At 37.5% G+C, this 20,691-nt stretch overlaps 2 protein-coding genes across 2 annotated transcripts; both read right to left on the bottom strand.

The window, feature by feature from the left end:
- Positions 1–927: 927 nt before the first annotated feature.
- LOC107565875 (parvalbumin beta-like) lies at positions 928–2,426 on the bottom strand. The gene is made up of 5 exons (XM_016251163.1): positions 2,331–2,426; positions 1,801–1,867; positions 1,583–1,715; positions 1,387–1,496; positions 928–1,214 (listed from the first exon to the last, which is right to left on the bottom strand). Exons 2-5 carry the CDS (start codon positions 1,859–1,861, stop codon positions 1,189–1,191), a joined length of 330 nt encoding a protein of 109 aa, XP_016106649.1. The 5' UTR covers positions 1,862–1,867; positions 2,331–2,426; the 3' UTR covers positions 928–1,188.
- Positions 2,427–3,975: 1,549 nt separating this feature from the next.
- pvalb1 (parvalbumin 1) lies at positions 3,976–8,496 on the bottom strand. Its single transcript, XM_016251164.1, has 5 exons — positions 8,432–8,496; positions 7,869–7,954; positions 6,094–6,226; positions 5,897–6,006; positions 3,976–4,259 (listed from the first exon to the last, which is right to left on the bottom strand). The coding sequence occupies exons 2-5, from the start codon at positions 7,927–7,929 to the stop codon at positions 4,234–4,236; spliced, it is 330 nt and encodes a 109-aa protein (XP_016106650.1). The 5' UTR covers positions 7,930–7,954; positions 8,432–8,496; the 3' UTR covers positions 3,976–4,233.
- Between the last annotated feature and the right edge of the window lie 12,195 nt (positions 8,497–20,691).

The following is a 20,691-nucleotide window of genomic DNA, read 5'->3' on the forward strand; positions in this document are numbered from 1 at the left end:
ACTCTTTAGCAACTAAACTCAGAAAAAAAGTGCAAAATCTGTACTTTTAGGGACACAACAGCAGCACAACATCTTTGTAACCCTAAAAGGTTTATAGTAGTACCTTAAAGACACTACTACTCTAAGGTACTAATATGCATCTTTTAGGGGGAAGTACGGTACAAAAATGTCCCTTTAAAAATTAAAGTAATATCTCGATGACGTAATTTTGGACCCGGATACGGGTCCGTGGAGTTTAAGTGGTTTTAAGGGTGCTGCTGTTTTTTTTCTGTAGATACTAAAAGGCATTGTTAATTTTGTAAAAATGTGTGCAATATAATATTTACAATAAGCAATTGACTGTAGCTTACTCCAAAGCTTGCAAAGGAATTTGCATAACTATGGTTTTACTACCATTCACTAACTGTAAAGTAACGCCATCTAGTGGAACAGTTAAGCTCAAACATACGCTCCTGAGAGAAGTTTATTTATTTATTTGAACAGATGAATATTGGGTTGTTGGTGAATTTCTTAATAGTTTCTTAATAGTTTATTATAAATGTCTCTACTGTCATTTTTGATCAATTAAATTCATCCTTTAGTTTCTGTATAAATTTCTTTAAAAAAATAAATAAATAGAAAACAGCTATTTTAAATGGATTAATATCATTTTATTTGAACAGATAAGTGTTGTCTTGCTAGTGAGTAATTATAATCTTTGTCAATATAAATATAAGTCTAGGTATTTCACATATGTAGTAAAACTGAATGATAAACAGTTATTATAATAAACAAGCCATTAATAAAAAAGCCATTTTCATGGCAGTGATCCCAAATAGCCCACTAAATACATGTAATTTTATTGTATTTTGTTTTAATTTATTGAAATGGAGATGTGGTTCTAAACTTTCTGCCCACGGCTGGAGTGAGAAGAAATGAAAAGAAGTCTATATTGAAAAAGAATATTTATTCTTTTCTTATCGTCCGTTCCCGTAAAAGTGCATCAGGTTTTACAGTAAGCAAAGTTCATATTTAAGACAGGAGACACAACCGCTACATTCACAGTCATCGTTTTGACAGTGTGCTGCATGGGAGGAAACTTCTCATAAGCATCATGTGTAAAAAAATTAATTTATAGTAAGATGAAAATGGGAGGTCTTGGGCAAAGTTGTTCCGTCAGAGCAAGAGGTGTTGTTGGTCAGAAGCAATTTATGCCTTAACCAAGACAGCGAACTCTGTCAGAAAGAAACAAACAACATGTTAAAATCTGTTTTTCAATCAAATCTCTCATTGTTAAATAACCTTCTATAGTATGCATACTACAGAATACTTTGAAGCATATTGAGGTGCATTCGGAATATTTATAAGGCAAGTTTAATCTTGCAGATTAATGTGAACGTGACTGACCATCAACTCCGATCTTGCCGTCGCCATCAGAATCTCCAGCCTTCAGGAAAATCTTGGTCTCGCCGTCAGTCAGTGCCCTGGCATTAGCCTTGAAGTTCTGCAGGAACAGTCTGCGCATGCACAATTCACCAGCGTTTATGAGAACAGAGATTGCATTGATGGAGTTTAAAAGCTCAATCAGTTTTTTTTCTCTTACTTGAGTTCATCCTCCTCAATGAAGCCACTCTTGTCCTGATCAATGATGGCGAAAGCCTTCTTCACATCATCAGCAGACTTGCTGGCCAGACCGACCTTGGCGAAGAAAGCCTTGTGGTTGAAGGAGTCAGCAGCTGTGTGGGAAATACAGAAGACTGATAAATACAGGCTTTAATGGAAGACGGTGTGTTAAAGATCTGTCCGCTCGAGGTGTCTCACCCTTGCATGCCTCCAGTGCTGCAGTGATGTCAGCGTCGCTCAGGACTCCGGCGAATGCCATCGTTAGCTAAATGGATATTAAAACAGGAAATATTACACACAACTTTCATTGTTTGAGCTCCGGAAGCTCAAATGCATTTAGCCCAGTTTGTCTCCTCCATATGGACATTTAACAGTCATGCAGTTATTAAGGTTACTTGTTTAATCTAATACCATGGCATCATTTCAACCATGCAAATCCCATAAAAGACAGCGAAAAGGGAAGCGTGTCACGTGTGGATATGAGTTACGAGTATGTTAAATCCCAAAGAGTCCGGTGTGTGTGTGTGTGTGTGTGACCACGAGGTCCTCTTAAAATAAACCAGCAGGCATAAAAATCCCACAGGCGATTCAGATGAAGAGAAAATTTAGGATGATGCAAGCTTTTAATTTCCGTTATCGATTGCTCCGAAACAAATCTCTGCCAATTCAGGATGTACCAGTCCAGTTTTTTTCTCTGTAGATAGACTGGGTCCCCTGTGCAAACTCACCTCTTTTGTCTTTTGGTGCTGAAGGTAGTTTCAGAAGACTCGAGCTGTGAACTGCAGTGATCTCCGGGCCCCTGATCTCCCCCTTATATACCTTCAGCGACTCCAAATATGAATCATAATGTAATAGACACCCGCCGGCCGAGGGCCCGGTTGACATGCGCCCAGCATTCACACTGTACTATATTTATCTCCAAAAATGAAGAAGCTTAAAAAGGTGCGTTTGAAAAAAAAGTACATCATATACTTGCATGCTAATAATACACGCTGCTGATAGTGCATGGACATATTCCTATGGACACTTGCTCACTGGGTTACATGAAGGGAGACTTTTCAAAGGGAGATTTCTGTTTGTGCTCTGCGTATGGACGCTCCGGTTGGGTTTGCTTATATTACATGTAACATGCTTCATTTGTTCTTTTAATTATAGCACTGATAGTTCTTTTTGCGTGAGATTTATGTTTGCATTTGCTGTGTTAGATTTTGCCACATTAAAAGTGTTGTCCGAATTTGTCCTGGTTTTCTTTTAACCTGTTAACAGGTTAACCTTCTGTAACTCAGCCCTCAGTTATTATAGTTATATTTCCGTGTTCTCCATTTGAGATATTGTAATCTTGAATTTACTTTACTAATATATAGTTACTAAATCAATATTTGATTGAACCTTTTTCAATGAACTTATCAAGGTTTGATGTGAATTTCGATTCTTGTGTGTGTGTGTGTGTGTGTGTGTGTATGAATAGTATAAAGTGTGTAACTATCAATTCACTCCGGACAGTTGCATACAACCTTCAAACAGCAGAGAGCAGCAGTTCATCCTGCTTGACTGCTTTTACAGTCAGAAACTCTTTCTGTTTCACTAATACTGAACTGGAAGTTGTTTTACATTGGACACGTCCTGGTTTTTATCAGACATATCCTGTCCGGGATTTCAAAATTGCCTAAAATGTCCGGGTTCCGGCTTTGTTTCCCTATTGTTTTCATGCTCTCTGACGGACATGACTGAAAAGCAATACCAATAGCGTGCAGGTATTGTTCATAATCGACCAATGCAAGAAGGTGGGATCTATTCTGCAAAGCAATGCAAATTCGTGTACATGTATAATATATGGGGACCGTACAGAGAATAGGAAAACATTTTAACCCGGACTTTTTAGGCAGTTTAGAAATCCTGGCCAGGAAAAAGAGGACATATGGTCACTCTAAATTTAGAATTAAGGGTAATTATATAAATTGTCTAAAAGCTATACGATTTAGGAATGTCAACAATGGTTTTATGCACCATTATGGTTAGTAGCACGTTATTACAAGTTGCTCTAATGAAGTCGCCGCGCCCATTGCAGGGCGTTTAATGGGTTTTGGAAGACTGAGCTTGGCTGGCACTTTGTTTGAGTGTTCGATGAGCTATTCTGAGCATTCAGAAAGCTGCCATGGACTCTTAATTGGGCATGTGAAAACTATCCTCTGCAAATCCCTTCCAGTGGATCTCAGCATATCTCCGGAGCCTCGTGCCAAGAGCCAAGGCCTGCAGGACATCCCTGACCATGAGTGTATTGTCATGAGAGCTTCCCGGGAGGACATCCCGACAGCGGGAACGTTGATTAACGGCCAAGGCAACAAACCGAAAAGATTCTGCTTCAAAGACATGTTACACCAAAACTATATTTATTCCTCGTTTTTCACTCTTCCCCCAGAAGTGCATTCAAGATTGTACATGTGCACAAGCCAGTGGGCTTAAAATACAGCATCCAACTAACACAAACAATACCCTCATCAAAACTGAGTCAGCTGTCCAAAGTCAGTCATAAATAAGACCATATTAAAAAAAAGTTCAGCTGAGAAAGGTGTGAGAAAGGTCGTGAGGTCTGGTTCCTTGGTATTGGAAGGGTCTCGGTCAGATGAAAAATTAAGCCTTTACAAGAGCAGCAAACTCTGTGAGATGAGACAAAGATGAGACATAGATGAGATTACCCTTCTGCAATTCTGCAAATTTCACCAATTTCATTTCCAAAGATCGTAAAGGGCCTGAGAGTGTTGTTAAACTGCACTACTGCTCGTCATCCTACTCTACAGTGAAGATACCTACTCTATCATTTAACTCAAATCGCAAGAATGACTTAATGTATAATTCAAATGTTAAGTTTTCTTTACAAAGATATTATGTGGAAAATGTATAATAATGAATATTATGTATATGAATAATTATTTGTAAATATCAAATATATATGTAAAAAGTACATATACAATTTGAATTTTTTCACTTGGTGGCAATCCATAAAATGTTATTGAAAACTTAAAATGTCAATAACGAAGAATAAAGAAAATGAAAAAAATGCATTTATATGTGTGGGAAACTTAAAATTGGCTAAAAAAGTGAATATATTTATATGCATTTATTTACATTTTTAAAAATGTTTCACTCAGTAGCATCCATAAGAATGGGATAAAAAAAAGTTATTGCACATTTTCCATGCAAAGAACTTACGATTGGATGAAAATAAATCAACACATTTATATGTGTGGAAAATGTGTAATAATAAATTGTATTTTTAAACTTTGCACATTAATAAATGTATATTTAAGTAGAATATATATGTAAAAAAATGACATCTGCAATTAGAAATTTACATTTTTTTAATGTTTCCCCTGTTAGTATTCTTAAGTATGGGTTGAAAATATTATTGCAAATTTTCTTTGTAAAGAAAACTTCAAATATTATGAAAAATAAATACATTTATATCTGTGGAAAATGTGTAGTATAATTTTTTTAATATATATTTAAATAAATGTGACCCTGGAGCACAAAACCAGTCATAAGGGTCAATTTTTTAAAATTGAGATTTCTAGATCATCTGAAAGCTGAATAAATAAGCTTTCCATTGATTTATGGTTTGACAATATTTGGCCGAGATACAACTATTTGAAAATCTGGAATCTGAGGGTGCAAAAAAATCTAAATATTGAGAAAATCATCTTTAAAGTTGTCCAAATGAAGTTCTTAGCAATGCATATTACTAATCAAACATTAAGTTTTGATACATTTACAGTAGGAAATTTACAAAATATCTTCATGGAACATGATCTTTACTTAATATCCTAATGATTTTTGGCATAAAAGAAAAATGTATAATTGTGACCCATACAATGTATTGTTGGCTATTGCTACAAATATCCCCCAGCGACTTAACACTGCTTTTGTGCTCCAGGGTCACGAATATCAAAATATACGTGTAAAAATCTACAGTTACAAATGTACATTTTGAACAGGCCAGTGTAAATGTTGGCAGAGCGAGTAGAAATCTGAACTATTGGCCTGACCAAACAAGCCTCGAGTGATGTTATGTTGTGATATATATAAAGAGATTTCAAACAAATATCACAAACTATTTCAAGCCATTTGCCTTCAGTTTCCTCTGTGATATACTGTAGGCTTTACTCGACTTGTGGAGTTTATTCCCAAGCTTTCTCACTAAAAAAAGGCAAGCTCCACTACCAAGCTCAAAAAGCACTTAGACTTCTTGATCTCATCTGAGATGTAACATGGGGTCAAGATGCCATTTTTCACGTACCTTCAGCTCCAATCATGCCATCACCATCACTGTCACCAGCAGAGAGGAAGGCCTTGGTCTCTTTGTCGGTCAGAGCCCTGGCACTGGCCTTGAAGTTCTGCAGGAACAGCCTACAGGAAGAGCACAGGCCTGTTATTAAGCCCTCGACTGCCGCTCTTTTACACTATCCAGTGTGAATGATTAATAAAGAGTCTCACTTCAGCTCCTCCTCCTCAATGAAGCCGCTGTTGTCCTGGTCAATGATGGCGAAAGCCTTCTTGACGTCATCAGCGCTCTTGGCGGCCAGACCGACCTTGGCGAAGAAAGCCTTGTGGTTGAAGGAGTCAGCAGCTGCGTGTGGAGAGAGGTTTGGGTTTAGGTTTGATCAAAATGTTGTAGACAAAATAGGTTGTGATGCTCACTAAGAGACCCGTATGTTCCTTTCAACATTCACCGGTCAAAGGTTTGCACATGCATGTCTTACTCTTCTTATTTTTCACATTTGTGACCCTGGAGCACAAAACCAGTCTATTTATAGCAATAGCCAAAAATACACTGTATGGGTCAAAATTATCGATTTTTCTTGTATGCCAAAAATCATTAGGATATTAAGTAAAGATCATGTTCCATGAAGATATTTTGTAAATGTCCTACTGTAAATATATCAAAACTTAATGTTTGATTAGTAATATGCATTGCTAAGAACTTCATCTGAACAACTTTAAAGATGATTTTCTCAATATTTAGATTTTTTTGCACCCTCAGATTCCAGATTTTCTAATAGTTGTATCTCAGCCAAATATTGTCCTATCCTAACAAACCATACATCAATGGAAAGATTATTTATTCAGCTTTCAGATGATGCATAAATCTCAATTTCTAAAAATCGACCCTTCTGACTGGTTTTGTGTCATCAAATACATGTTAGAATAAATCAAAAGTACAGAAATATTACATAGAAGTGTATCGACCAAAACTATTCAACTAATCAAAACTATCAATATAACCTGTAATTGTTATCTTAAAGAGCTATTTCTACCTGATTTCATCTATGAAAGTAGTATATAAATGAATGTAGAAATTAATGTTTTGATTGATTCGGCAACATTAATATTTTTGACTTGGATAAAACCAGTCACTTTAGATGCTACCATTTTTAGGTTATTTAAAAAAAAAAATAGTGTTAAAGGAGTTCCTATGCAATTTAATATTTAGTCCAATTAATTTATTAAAAATGTTTTAATTTAAGCAGAAACCTTTAGATCATGTTTGCATTAGTGCTGTCAAATGATTAATTGCGTCCAAAATAAAAGTTTTTGTTTACATAATATATATGCATGTGTACTGATTATGTATATATAAATACACAAACATTCAGTACATATTTTGAAAATATTTACATGTATATACATTTATATATTTATATTATATATATTTAATATATAAACATAACATATTCTTTAATATATACACATGCATGTGTTTGTATTTATACATGCATATACACAGTACACACACATATATTATGTAAACGAAAACTTTTAGTTTGGATGCGATTAATCGCGATTAATCGTTTGACAGCACTAGTTTGCATATACCTGAAATATTAGATAATAATATCTTAGAAATCTTACAATCGTTTATATTCTTTACACCTCTTAAGCATTATTTGTTTATGCATTAGTCTATACGAGTCATGTCTATATCAAATCTTTAGATTACATTTATGTTGTTGGTAGCAGCTAATATTTAATGAATCTCTTTAAAATCATTAGCAGACACCACTGCCTTCTGCAGTTCTTCACAGATCATTAGTTGATGTGTACTCGTAAAGTCAGAAATGTCATTGTTTGATTATTCCGTCTTTATATTTGAATGTACTGGAACTGCCGATCTGTTAAGCAGTTGTGAATGACTTCTGAATGGCATTTATTACATAGTGTTTACCCAGTTGTGATGAGTTGTAATGTGAGATTATCACATGATGTCTTACCCTGGCAGGCAGCAATAGCAGCATCCACATCAGCTGCGGCGAGCATAGCAGCAACGGCCATGGTTCTGGTTCTGGTTCTGATTAAGCTGCAAAATAGCAGAATGTTGAATAAGAACACCTCACAACACTTATGCAATGCAGTACATTAAAAAACAACTCTGTATTCCCAAACACGACGCCTACACAGGCATCATGGACGGTCTAAATTCTAGATCCGTCAGCCGTGCCCGATTTTCCTCTTTCACAGATGCAACATAAACATTTGCACATATCAACAGAGGCCGAGAGCACTAAAGCACTACCCATGCAGTTAACACTAACTGATCGCAAAGCGTTCGACATTTCTTTATCATCTAGTTATCCTCAGAGTCAAGCGTCCAAGGTCTCCCGTCTTTAGCCTCTGCATCCACAGCGAAGCACAGATGCCTCCTGATGCTCCCCGTCACCAACACAACATATTCCACAGGCCCTGTCCGTGTGCTGCCATGATAAAAAGCCTGATCCTAAAGTATTACTATGCCGACGAGCCTCTGTAGACGAATGCATCTGCTGCACGGACTCACCTTGCGCTTGTCTAAGGCGAGTGAAAAACCGAAGGAGTTAGTCGAGGTGTGACTCAGACTTCTGGGGGTCCCAGCTTATATACCCTCAGCCTCCCCATTTACAGGAATTCAGTGCTCAGTAACAGATACTGCATGTGGGTCTACGTTTGGAATAGTGTTGAAAAAATGTGTCCAGTAGTCAAGTTGGGCTATTTTTAGTCTCACAAACGATGTTCAGAACCATTTGTGGGACCCTATAGATCATGAGGCCCTCAGCCAACTCAGGTTAAGCAGATGTCTGTTCCCACCGTATCATCAAGATGTGTACTTTCATTCCTCCTTAATTTGACACGTGTACAAAAGGGCTGATAAGCACATCAGATATATCCCTGAACGTGTGTTTGTTTGATTGGGCCGGATCGGGTCTCTCTTCCAGGTTAGAAACTCTGGACGGAGAGCAGTGCTGCAGTAAACGGCGTCTCAAGGCCGTAAATCGTGTCATTGCGTGATAAGAATAATTCACAGCAACGCTCAGTGGCTTATTATGATCAATACTGAAACTTTAGCAGAAGTGTGTGTTGATGTCACAGCAGATATTATTGGTTTCAGTGTTCATATTGAATTATTACTCAATTGACATGGCCTACATTGTGCAATCTGAAGATGAAAGCTTCATAACACCCTTCGGTTTTATTGTACGCTGATAAAAGCATTGCTGCAGGATCTAGTATGAAGCAATCTGTATTCAGAAATTGCTGGTAAATTTCACAAAGAAATCAAACAGGAAATGTTGATGTAGAAAGACTGAAATACTATTGTCTTGAAAAACTGTTTTATTTACAACTTTGAAAAATTATTTGAGCCATTTTTTTAATTTCTCATTTCCACTAGAGAGAAAAAAAACGTGGAAACAATTTTCACTCAGAAATTACTTATAAGAAGTTTAACACATTGAAATAAACATGAAATGTTGACATATAAAAGACCGAAGTAGTATTTTCTTGTAAAACGTACGTTTTTTTGCAGTGTATCCTCCTATTATTAAATTAATATGATTTTAATATCTTTTTTTTCTTTGTAATGTTTGTAATGCTTTCTTATTCCTATATTGATTTGGATGTGATTTTCCTCTCCAAAATTAAAAGTCTGTTTTTATATCTCTAATATTTATTTTATTTATTGTGTTGTTTTTTTATTGTTGTCATGTCATGTATTTCATACACTTGAAAATAATAAAAGATCACACGAGGCAAAGCTGGAATCTGGAGAAAAGAATTTCCGTATTTGGAGACTTTTATTGAGCAGTTTCATATGATCACTAGTTACAGAAGCAAGTTTTTATTTGTTCCCAATTTGCACATTTACTACAAAGACTTGCTAAACATATTTTAATAAGCAACTCACATAAAAAGCAATAATAGGTCATGCATGCAAATAAATAAGAGAGAATCATGAAATGAAGTTCAAGTCAGTGAAGACATTCATCACATTTTCATTTCAGCAAGGCGCAGAATTCTGAGAGAAAAAGAAGAAAGGCGAGAAAAAAAAACAAGTGAAATGCTGTCCTAAATATTTGATACTGTTCAGATATATTTAAAACTCTTTTTAGAAAATCTTGGTACACACTGTAAATATGAAAGTGCTGCTCTAAATTAATGCAAACTTAAAGGATTAGTTCACCCAAAAATGAAAACTAGGCTGTGTTTTACTCGCCCCCGAGGCATCCTAGGTGTATATGACTTTCTTCTTTCAGACGAATCCAGTCGGAGTTATATTAAAAATTGTCTTTGATCTTTCAAGATGTTTAATGGCACTCAGCAGGTGTTGCATGCATCAGTCCAAAAGAAGAGAAATAAAAAGCGCCCATCCATAAAAAAAAAAGTGTCTCACACGGCTCCGGGGGTGAACAAAGCCTTCTGTAGCGAATCAATGCATGTTTGTAAGTTTTCCTTTGCTAAAGTAAGGAAACTTTGTTTCCTTTGCTCCTGTTAACAACCTAGGATGCCTCGGGGGTGAGTAAAACACAGCCTAATATTCATTTTTGGGTGAACTAACCCTTCAAGTTTTTGTTTTGAACAGACAAATTTTTGGGGGGAGTTTTCTAGTCAATATTGTCCAATTCATGTATTAAAAATGTATTCTATTTATTTTTAAAAATCTATTTGGAAAGAAATTCAACTAATTTTTAAAATTTAAGCAGAAATCTTTAGGTGGTGTTTCCAAATAAGCCCCAAATGTTAGATATAATATAATATAATATAACACTTTTCAGAATTTTTTTGTGCATTCTGTAAATATGAAAGTGGGGATACTTCACACACGCAGATCTACGTTATTTTCTTCACTGATAGAGTCAAACACCCTGCTGGAAAGACATGTTAATTTGACCGGGGAGAAAGTGAATTCCCAGTCTGTGTGTTTGTGTGTGTGTGTGTGTGTGTGTGTGTGTGTGTTTGTGTGTGTTTGTGTGAGAGTGTGTGTGTGTGTGTGTGTGTGTGTGTGTGTGTGTGTGTGTGTGTGTGTGTGTGAGTCACACCTTGACAAGCCTGGATAGCTGCTGCAATGTCATTTTGCTTCAGGTGTCCTGCGAGTGCCATGTTTCTTCAAAAACTAAGTACTACAAATATACATTTCAATTAGAGAGCCATCAAAATACTAAATCAGTATGCATTTTTTTATATGCATCAGCTCAAATGTGCAATTTTACCAATAAAGTAGTAACCTCATATTACTTATGACCTTGGGAAAATGCAAGGATGCAATGCATCGCAATGAAAAAAAAATTTACTTCTGTATTATGAATGAAAAATTCTGATTTAGATTCCTGACTACAGCAACAATAACTTCACAGCAGTAGTATATGTCAAGAAGCAGACACTGACCGTTGGCCGCGTTGTGGAAGTGATGTGTGCTCCTCAGATGTATTCTCAGCAGCAATGAAGACACAGAGACCCTCTTCTGCAGTTCTGGTACCTAAAGAGCAGAGAGAGCGTGAAACCCGTGCCCTTAAACCCAAGGAGGCCACAAAACACCTCCCTCCTCATTAGCTAATCTGATTTCTGATAGCTATTGGTTTGAAAGGATGTGATTTGTTTTTTTTGTATACGAGCTGAAATATGATTGGCCCTGCTTATACTACTGAGACCTGCAATGATGCTGGCGAGGTTAAATGGCTTGAATTTGTTCTGGTTTGTGCCTAATTGCAAAACCAATTTCAAAAAATCACAATCAGAAATAAAATATAGAGTTAGCACAAAAACGTTGATGGTGTTGAGATGAAGTCTCACCTTACTAATATATTCATAAAATAAATAATAAAAAATTATATAGTAACACTCTTAACATTAGTTAATGCATTAACTAACATGAACTAAGGGTTAAGGGTTAGCTTAACTTTTAATTGTTAATTTTAATAAAAATGATTATGGTCATGTTAGTTTATGCAGCATCAATTAATGTTAACAAATACAACTTTTGATCTTAAACATATTAGTAAATGTTGAGATTGACATTAATAAATGCTATAGACGTTTGTTAGTTTATGTTAATTAATGTTAACAAGTGAAACCTTATTGTAAAATTGTTGCCAATAAAATATTCAAATATCAATATATTTGTTCTTGTGATGCATTTTTACACACTATTATGTTACGATTAAGTATTTAACCCTCTATTTAACTTTTTATAATAATTTCTGTCATTTTTCTCAAAGATTTAACCTGATGATCAGTATAAGAAATTAAAGCTGGTTGGATTCAATTAACGTCTCACTATAAATCGTAACTGTTTGATTTGACTAAAAGCAATTAAAAGTTGTAGCTAGATGAAATGTTTACAGTGTATACATGTTATTTCATAGCTTTAACAACACTTAATGGAAGGCTGTTCTTTATTTGTGTTTTTCTTCTTCTTTGTGTAAAGGGCACAGATTAGAACCTTATATACAAAACAACAAATGCCTCGTTTATAATGGGTTTTAATGTTTTTGAATCATCGCTTCGGCCTGACAGGGCATCATCACAATATGGTAAGGGGCCAATCTAATTCGGCCAATCACAACGCACTGGATAGCTGGCCAATCAGAGCACACCTCGCTTTTCAGACGATGAGCTTTGTAAAAATGTACGTGTTTCAGAAAGGCGGGGCATAGAGGAGAAACTATAATGTACAGTATGTGGAAAATAATGTGTTTAACCTTAAACCGCATAAACACATTTCATTACACCAAATGCACAACATAATGTTCTTTTTAGCAACATCATATGACCCCTTTAAATATGGTGAGCACACTGCATAAGGAAAAGGCTTTGGGGAGTGGGTTGCTATGGTGATACAGTATAGTGTGGATATAGGAGCAACTCCTTCTTCTGCTGTTATTAAATGAAGCTATGGTGCAGTGTGTTGCTTCATCTTTTTGTGGAAACCATGATACACCATTCACAAGTTGAGGATCAGTACAATTTATATATATATATATATATATATATATATATAAAGAAATTAATACTTTCATTCAGCAAGGATGCATTGAATAGATCAAAAGTGCACAGTAAAGACATTTATAAGAAATTATATTTTAAATAAATGCTGTTATATGAATTTTCTATTCATCATTCATATAAGAATACGGAAAAATCATGATTTCCACAAAAAATATTAAGCAGCAAAAACAGTTTTCAATATTGATAATAAGAACCATTATTAATAATTGAATACAAATACAAATTTAGTAGCAAATCAGCATATTAGGATCATTTGACAATGAAGACGCTTTTTATTGTATTCTTGTTCAAATAAAAGCAGCCTTGGTATAAGAGACTTCTGTGAAAAACATTTTAAAAAATCATAATTATTCTAAACTTCTGACCGGCAGTTAGCTATCAACAGGAATTATGTTTTTTTCTGTAGTTTTAATCAAATAAATGCAGCCTTTGTGACTCAATAAGAGACTCCTTACAAAAAAACAACTTTCTAACCACAAATTAAAAAAGAAAAAAAAAGGTGGCCTTTAGCCTCAAAAACAAGGCTTTTTAACCCAAATGCCTTATAAAACTGTTACTGAAATACTATTGATTCCATTACCTTGAAAATATATATTTTTTTGGCTAATTTCAGAGGTTATCATTATCTTCATACACCTGCATCATTAAAAAAATACAAATAAGTAAATAAATAAAGTAAAATAAAATAAACACACACACACACACACACACTCTCTCTTTCTCTCTCTCACACACACACACACACCCACTCTCTCTTTCTCTCTCTCACACACACACACACACCCACTCTCTCTTTCTCTCTCTCACACACACACACACACCCACTCTCTCTTTCTCTCTCTCACACACACACACACACCCACTCTCTCTTTCTCTCTCTCACACACACACACACACCCACTCTCTCTTTCTCTCTCTCACACACACACACACACCCACTCTCTCTTTCTCTCTCTCACACACACACACACACCCACTCTCTCTTTCTCTCTCTCACACACACACACACACCCACTCTCTCTTTCTCTCTCTCACACACACACACACACCCACTCTCTCTTTCTCTCTCTCACACACACACACACACCCACTCTCTCTTTCTCTCTCTCACACACACACACACACCCACTCTCTCTTTCTCTCTCTCACACACACACACACACCCACTCTCTCTTTCTCTCTCTCACACACACACACACACCCACTCTCTCTTTCTCTCTCTCACACACACACACACACCCACTCTCTCTTTCTCTCTCTCACACACACACACACACCCACTCTCTCTTTCTCTCTCTCACACACACACACACACCCACTCTCTCTTTCTCTCTCTCACACACACACACACACCCACTCTCTCTTTCTCTCTCTCACACACACACACACACCCACTCTCTCTTTCTCTCTCTCACACACACACACACACCCACTCTCTCTTTCTCTCTCTCACACACACACACACACCCACTCTCTCTTTCTCTCTCTCACACACACACACACACCCACTCTCTCTTTCTCTCTCTCACACACACACACACACCCACTCTCTCTTTCTCTCTCTCACACACACACACACACCCACTCTCTCTTTCTCTCTCTCACACACACACACACACCCACTCTCTCTTTCTCTCTCTCACACACACACACACACCCACTCTCTCTTTCTCTCTCTCACACACACACACACACCCACTCTCTCTTTCTCTCTCTCACACACACACACACACCCACTCTCTCTTTCTCTCTCTCACACACACACACACACCCACTCTCTCTTTCTCTCTCTCACACACACACACACACCCACTCTCTCTTTCTCTCTCTCACACACACACACACACCCACTCTCTCTTTCTCTCTCTCACACACACACACACACCCACTCTCTCTTTCTCTCTCTCACACACACACACACACCCACTCTCTCTTTCTCTCTCTCACACACACACACACACCCACTCTCTCTTTCTCTCTCTCACACACACACACACACCCACTCTCTCTTTCTCTCTCTCACACACACACACACACCCACTCTCTCTTTCTCTCTCTCACACACACACACACACCCACTCTCTCTTTCTCTCTCTCACACACACACACACACCCACTCTCTCTTTCTCTCTCTCACACACACACACACACCCACTCTCTCTTTCTCTCTCTCACACACACACACACACCCACTCTCTCTTTCTCTCTCTCACACACACACACACACCCACTCTCTCTTTCTCTCTCTCACACACACACACACACCCACTCTCTCTTTCTCTCTCTCACACACACACACACACCCACTCTCTCTTTCTCTCTCTCACACACACACACACACCCACTCTCTCTTTCTCTCTCTCACACACACACACACACCCACTCTCTCTTTCTCTCTCTCACACACACACACACACCCACTCTCTCTTTCTCTCTCTCACACACACACACACACCCACTCTCTCTTTCTCTCTCTCACACACACACACACACCCACTCTCTCTTTCTCTCTCTCACACACACACACACACCCACTCTCTCTTTCTCTCTCTCACACACACACACACACCCACTCTCTCTTTCTCTCTCTCACACACACACACACACCCACTCTCTCTTTCTCTCTCTCACACACACACACACACCCACTCTCTCTTTCTCTCTCTCACACACACACACACACCCACTCTCTCTTTCTCTCTCTCACACACACACACACACCCACTCTCTCTTTCTCTCTCTCACACACACACACACACCCACTCTCTCTTTCTCTCTCTCACACACACACACACACCCACTCTCTCTTTCTCTCTCTCACACACACACACACACCCACTCTCTCTTTCTCTCTCTCACACACACACACACACCCACTCTCTCTTTCTCTCTCTCACACACACACACACACCCACTCTCTCTTTCTCTCTCTCACACACACACACACACCCACTCTCTCTTTCTCTCTCTCACACACACACACACACCCACTCTCTCTTTCTCTCTCTCACACACACACACACACCCACTCTCTCTTTCTCTCTCTCACACACACACACACACCCACTCTCTCTTTCTCTCTCTCACACACACACACACACCCACTCTCTCTTTCTCTCTCTCACACACACACACACACCCACTCTCTCTTTCTCTCTCTCACACACACACACACACCCACTCTCTCTTTCTCTCTCTCACACACACACACACACCCACTCTCTCTTTCTCTCTCTCACACACACACACACACCCACTCTCTCTTTCTCTCTCTCACACACACACACACTCTCACTCTCTCTCTCTCTCTCTTACACACACACACACACTCTTTCTCTCTCTCACACACACACACACACACACACAGTATATTTGTGTGTATGTGTGTTATATATGTGTGTGTGTGAGAGTGTATACATATGCATTTATACTGTATGCTTTAATTTGGATTTGTCTGTGCATGTTTTTTTTACTCTCATAGATTTTGTTACCATTGCCATGCATTATAAGACTGACAGACTGGAACGGTTAAAGTTAAAAATCATCATCTGTGTTCTACTGAAGAAACAAAGTCACCTACAACTTGGATGCCCTGCGGGTAAGCAGAGAAACGTCACATTTTCATTTTTGGGTGAACTATCCCTTTAAAATGTCAACGTATTAACAAATTACTTTCAGCAGACCATGAATAACCTCAAAAGCTCACATGAGTCTATATTGACAAGTCTTTATTATGTAACATACGCAAATGTTGCGTGACTGAAAAACGTTTATTATCTGGAACATTGATGCATTATTCAAAGTGCTTTCTGTCATTTTGACACACATTATATTTGCCCTCTCTAATAAATTTCCAGTAAACTCCGCTGATAGGGATTAGCAGTGAGAAAATTAGTTTTAAAACACCCATGTGAAAACAAACTGGGAAAGAGGCACGAGAGATGATTTGAGGAGCAAAACGAGATTCCAGTGAATTATTTATGTTCATTAAATCAGGAGAGTAGACCACAAGAACACAGTATCTGTTGTCTCCTCCAAATATTTACAGCAGAAACAAAAATCAGGTGAAACAGAACACAGCTAGCAGACTGAAAAGAGCTCTCGTCACAGATACTCTTGTGATACCTCTTGTGTCACATTAAAACATTATTTTCCTTATGGATAAAAATAGAGCATGACGCCAAATACAGCTCATTCAGTCAAAATGACAAATAAGGTTTATTTATAAGTAGAGGTCGACCGATGTATCGGTTTTGCCGATTAATCGGCACCGATAGTTTTTTTGCTGGAACTATCGTTATCGGCAAAAATCCATGCCGATAGTTTTCCGGGTTGCGTCCGTTGCTGGAGCGGCTGAGAAGGGTCTGCTGTCATTACACAGTGCGAGAGCGGCCTCTAGTGGTTGAAATCACTGACAGCATGTGCGATTTGTTTAGACGCGTGATACTGCACGCTGAACAGAGCGGGAAACTTCAGACGCGGGTTTAAATGCAGCCGACAGAAAATCCTGCCGCGCCATTCACATAGCTTTCCATTAAATTACATTATATTTGTCCCGAATTGTTGTTAATGCTTCATTTATAGAGCTATAATATAGATCGCGCTTTCCCTTTCCGTTTGCTCCATTTTTTAAACACCGAACTTCAAACTCATCTATACCAAATTGTTCATTCTTAAGTAAACTTGTGTCCGTTTGGTGATTAAATAAACTGTTTTAGACCGCTGCTCGAGTTGAACGCGACGCGTCCGGAGTGTGTGTGATACCGGTGAGTTCTCCTAGACTCAGCGCTGCGCTTTTATTTTGATTAGATAATCATCAAGTGTTCAAGAATAGAAGCAGTTAAAGTGTGAGAGTATACATACAATATCCATATGTATATCATTTTAATGCTATGGCCTTTGTGTATATATTTAAAGATGTGCATCTTTAAGCATGACTGTCGAAATTAAATGGTAACACTTTAAAATAAGAGTCCATTTGTAGCATTAAGATTAATGAAAGCTGTTTAAGTATTGTTCCGTGTTAGAGTGTGTTAATTTCAACATTTTTATTATTATTATTACTACTACTACTAGTATGGTTCAGTACTGTTTTTTTAATAAAGCACTATTTTAGTTTTTGTTCAGTATCCATTTAAAAAACTATCGGTTAGTTAATCGGTATCGGACAGTGTGGTCCAACCTAGCTATCGGTATCGGCAAAATCCACTATCGGTCGACCTCTATTTATAAGCATAACTTTATAATTTGAAATGATTTGTTTCTGTCATTTTGAGTGAAAGTTCCCCCATAATTAGAAGTAAGTGCCACCCATAATTTAAAACGCAATAGATATGTTCGGACAAAGGTGTTTAGGCCTACTTCCCTTATGACTTACAGTAAGCCAACGCGTAAACTCAAGCAAACGTGAATGATTTACTTGGTTAGAAGGTCTTTTAGAAAGATGACTTGGTAATTACAAGCACTTTATAATCATGTTTAATCACATTGAACCATCTACATGTAATGAATATTATTTTTAAGACCACTTTCTACAAGGCCAGTTGGGCCATTTGTCTCTCAGTAAGCAGATGGTCTGGTTAATTAGTAAGTACTGATGAAGATGTAGTGAGGGAAGCAGTCAGCGTATTGTGATGAAGTCTGTGCTGATTAATAGCGTGTTGGTTTTGTGATTTATATTTGTATTCAGGGTTCAGGCTTGATCAGCAGTGTAGGTCAGCAGATCAGGGTGTAAATATTTACTCTGACGGGGATTTGATTCCACTGTGATTCTTTTAAATGATGCAGTGCTTTACGAAATCTGACATTTGGTCTCGATTCTGTCTGATTCTTCATTCATTTTGACAATTTTGGTATGACAATTATGATGAAATATTTCATTTTAAATATTAGCTGCTGCACCCACGTTTAATTTTCACATTTGAAAAAGGCAAAAATATACACACGAACATAACTAAAATGGATAATCGATTTTTATATTTTTGTAATTAATTCATTGCAATGCATTGGTGTATGTTTACATACCCGTCTCTCTATTTTACTCTGCCTTGTTAGCATTTTTTTCTCTGGTCATCCGTGTAGTGTGTGAGTGTGCCTCGCTGCATCTTCACATCGTTCCATGCAGATGAGCTAAATGTGGAAGGAGTGCTATTGATAGTTGACTTGACTGTGTTTCAGCTTGCTCCTATGACACAATTTCTCAGCAACCGTTTTTTTGAAACGCCCTGTTCCTGCACCTTGTGGGGTGTCGTCAAAAAAAGATGATCATTTACACACAAAACGTGACTTAATCATCATTGTTTATTTTCAGTTGGGCAGTTGCAGTCATGCTGGCATTATCCAATAACAGTTGCGTGATTCAAATGGACAGACTTAACCCTAACTTGTATGCAAAACTACGCATTTTCAAAATCAACTGTTCATAAGGTTTGTTGTCAAAGGTGGTGAATGTTTTTTACAGAATTGGTGCTTTGATGGCGGAAATTTTGTTTAGAGTCATAATCCTTATAATCTTGCAAATGTTGTATTGTACAAGGTCCTTTTTCCATGTACTGAAGTTCACCCACACAGCACTTTATTTTTAGCACACTGACAGTCAGCCAGTATAGACCCATGATGTGTGTCGATAGTCTCGAAACACACAATGTAAACCCCAAATCATCAATATAAGGCTATTAATAAATATAATGATAATTGTGACCACAATATTTAAAACTACCTTAATCTTAACATTTTAATATTGTCTTAAAAATGAAAGACCTACTGACAAGACTTTAGACCTTGTTTACACATGGCATTAACTTCAATCAAATTGAATCAAGTGGTCAGCGATGAATACAGGTGTAAATGAGGTCTTGTGATTTTGTGATCTGAGACAGTCTGAAATCTGTGTGACCACATTGCATGCGTAGTTTAAGCGCTTACCTGTCCTGAACAACCCAGGCTCATTGGAAAAACATGCCTCTACTACCTACATTGTTGCAAAACAAAAATTTACCTATACATTAGAAGTCGACCGATTGATCAGTTTTGCCGATTAATCAGCACCGATAGTTAATTGCTGGAGCTATCGGCAAAAATCCATTTATAGTTTTTCCGGGTTGTATCCGCTATCATTATAAAGTATTAGAGCGAAATCACTGACACCGCGTGCTGTTTGTTTGGACATGTGACACTGCGTGCTGCACAGAGCGGGACACTTCAGATGTGGATTTAAAACAGACAATGAAACGTGTGTAAACGGTATACTAAGGCTGCACGATTAATCGAAATTAAATCGCAAAGGTGATAAATCGCGATTAGGCAGAAGCTGCGATTGTCATGCGTATCTTTCAGTGAAGCACGGTTCTGTGATCAGTAGTAAATCTCCATCCGAAGGCCAGAGAAACTCCAAATACGCCTCGCAGAAGAAATCGCTGAATAAACAGAAGATTTAACTGTCTACTCAACGTGACTAATAAACACACGACTACGACAATATATGGTTTATCTGAGTTCGTCTTATTATAATTTTTATTATAATAAAGTATATAATAATGCAATGCTAATCGACATAGCCTTTATCGCTGCTTAAATACTATGAAATATGTTGCGTGCCTTATTCTGTGTAAGAAGCCACGTCATCTCACAGAAGGATTTATTTCAAACACTCGACTGACGTTATGAAGTGAGTTTGGAGTAAAAACATGTTATTAAATGTGGTATTTTCACGTGCTCTTGGATGGAGCAGCATTTACTACACAGAGTTGTAGTTCACTGAGAAGCTATGCAAACAGCTGT

The sequence above is a fragment of the Sinocyclocheilus grahami genome, unplaced genomic scaffold (genome assembly GCF_001515645.1).
Source record: "Sinocyclocheilus grahami isolate Dianchi unplaced genomic scaffold, SAMN03320097.WGS_v1.1 scaffold1032.1, whole genome shotgun sequence".
NCBI lineage: Eukaryota > Metazoa > Chordata > Actinopteri > Cypriniformes > Cyprinidae > Sinocyclocheilus > Sinocyclocheilus grahami.

Coding starts and splice junctions, on each gene's coding strand:
- LOC107565875 (XM_016251163.1), bottom strand. CDS start 1,861: ATGGCATTCGCCGGAGTCCTGAGCGACGCTGACATCACTGCAGCACTG. Junction 1,716..1,800: donor AGCACTGGAGGCATGCAAGG/GTGAGACACCTC, acceptor TTTCCCACACAG/CTGCTGACTCCTTCAACCAC. Junction 1,497..1,582: donor ATTGAGGAGGATGAACTCAA/GTAAGAGAAAAA, acceptor GTGCATGCGCAG/ACTGTTCCTGCAGAACTTCA.
- pvalb1 (XM_016251164.1), bottom strand. CDS start 7,929: ATGGCCGTTGCTGCTATGCTCGCCGCAGCTGATGTGGATGCTGCTATT. Junction 6,227..7,868: donor TGCTATTGCTGCCTGCCAGG/GTAAGACATCAT, acceptor CTCCACACGCAG/CTGCTGACTCCTTCAACCAC. Junction 6,007..6,093: donor ATTGAGGAGGAGGAGCTGAA/GTGAGACTCTTT, acceptor CTCTTCCTGTAG/GCTGTTCCTGCAGAACTTCA.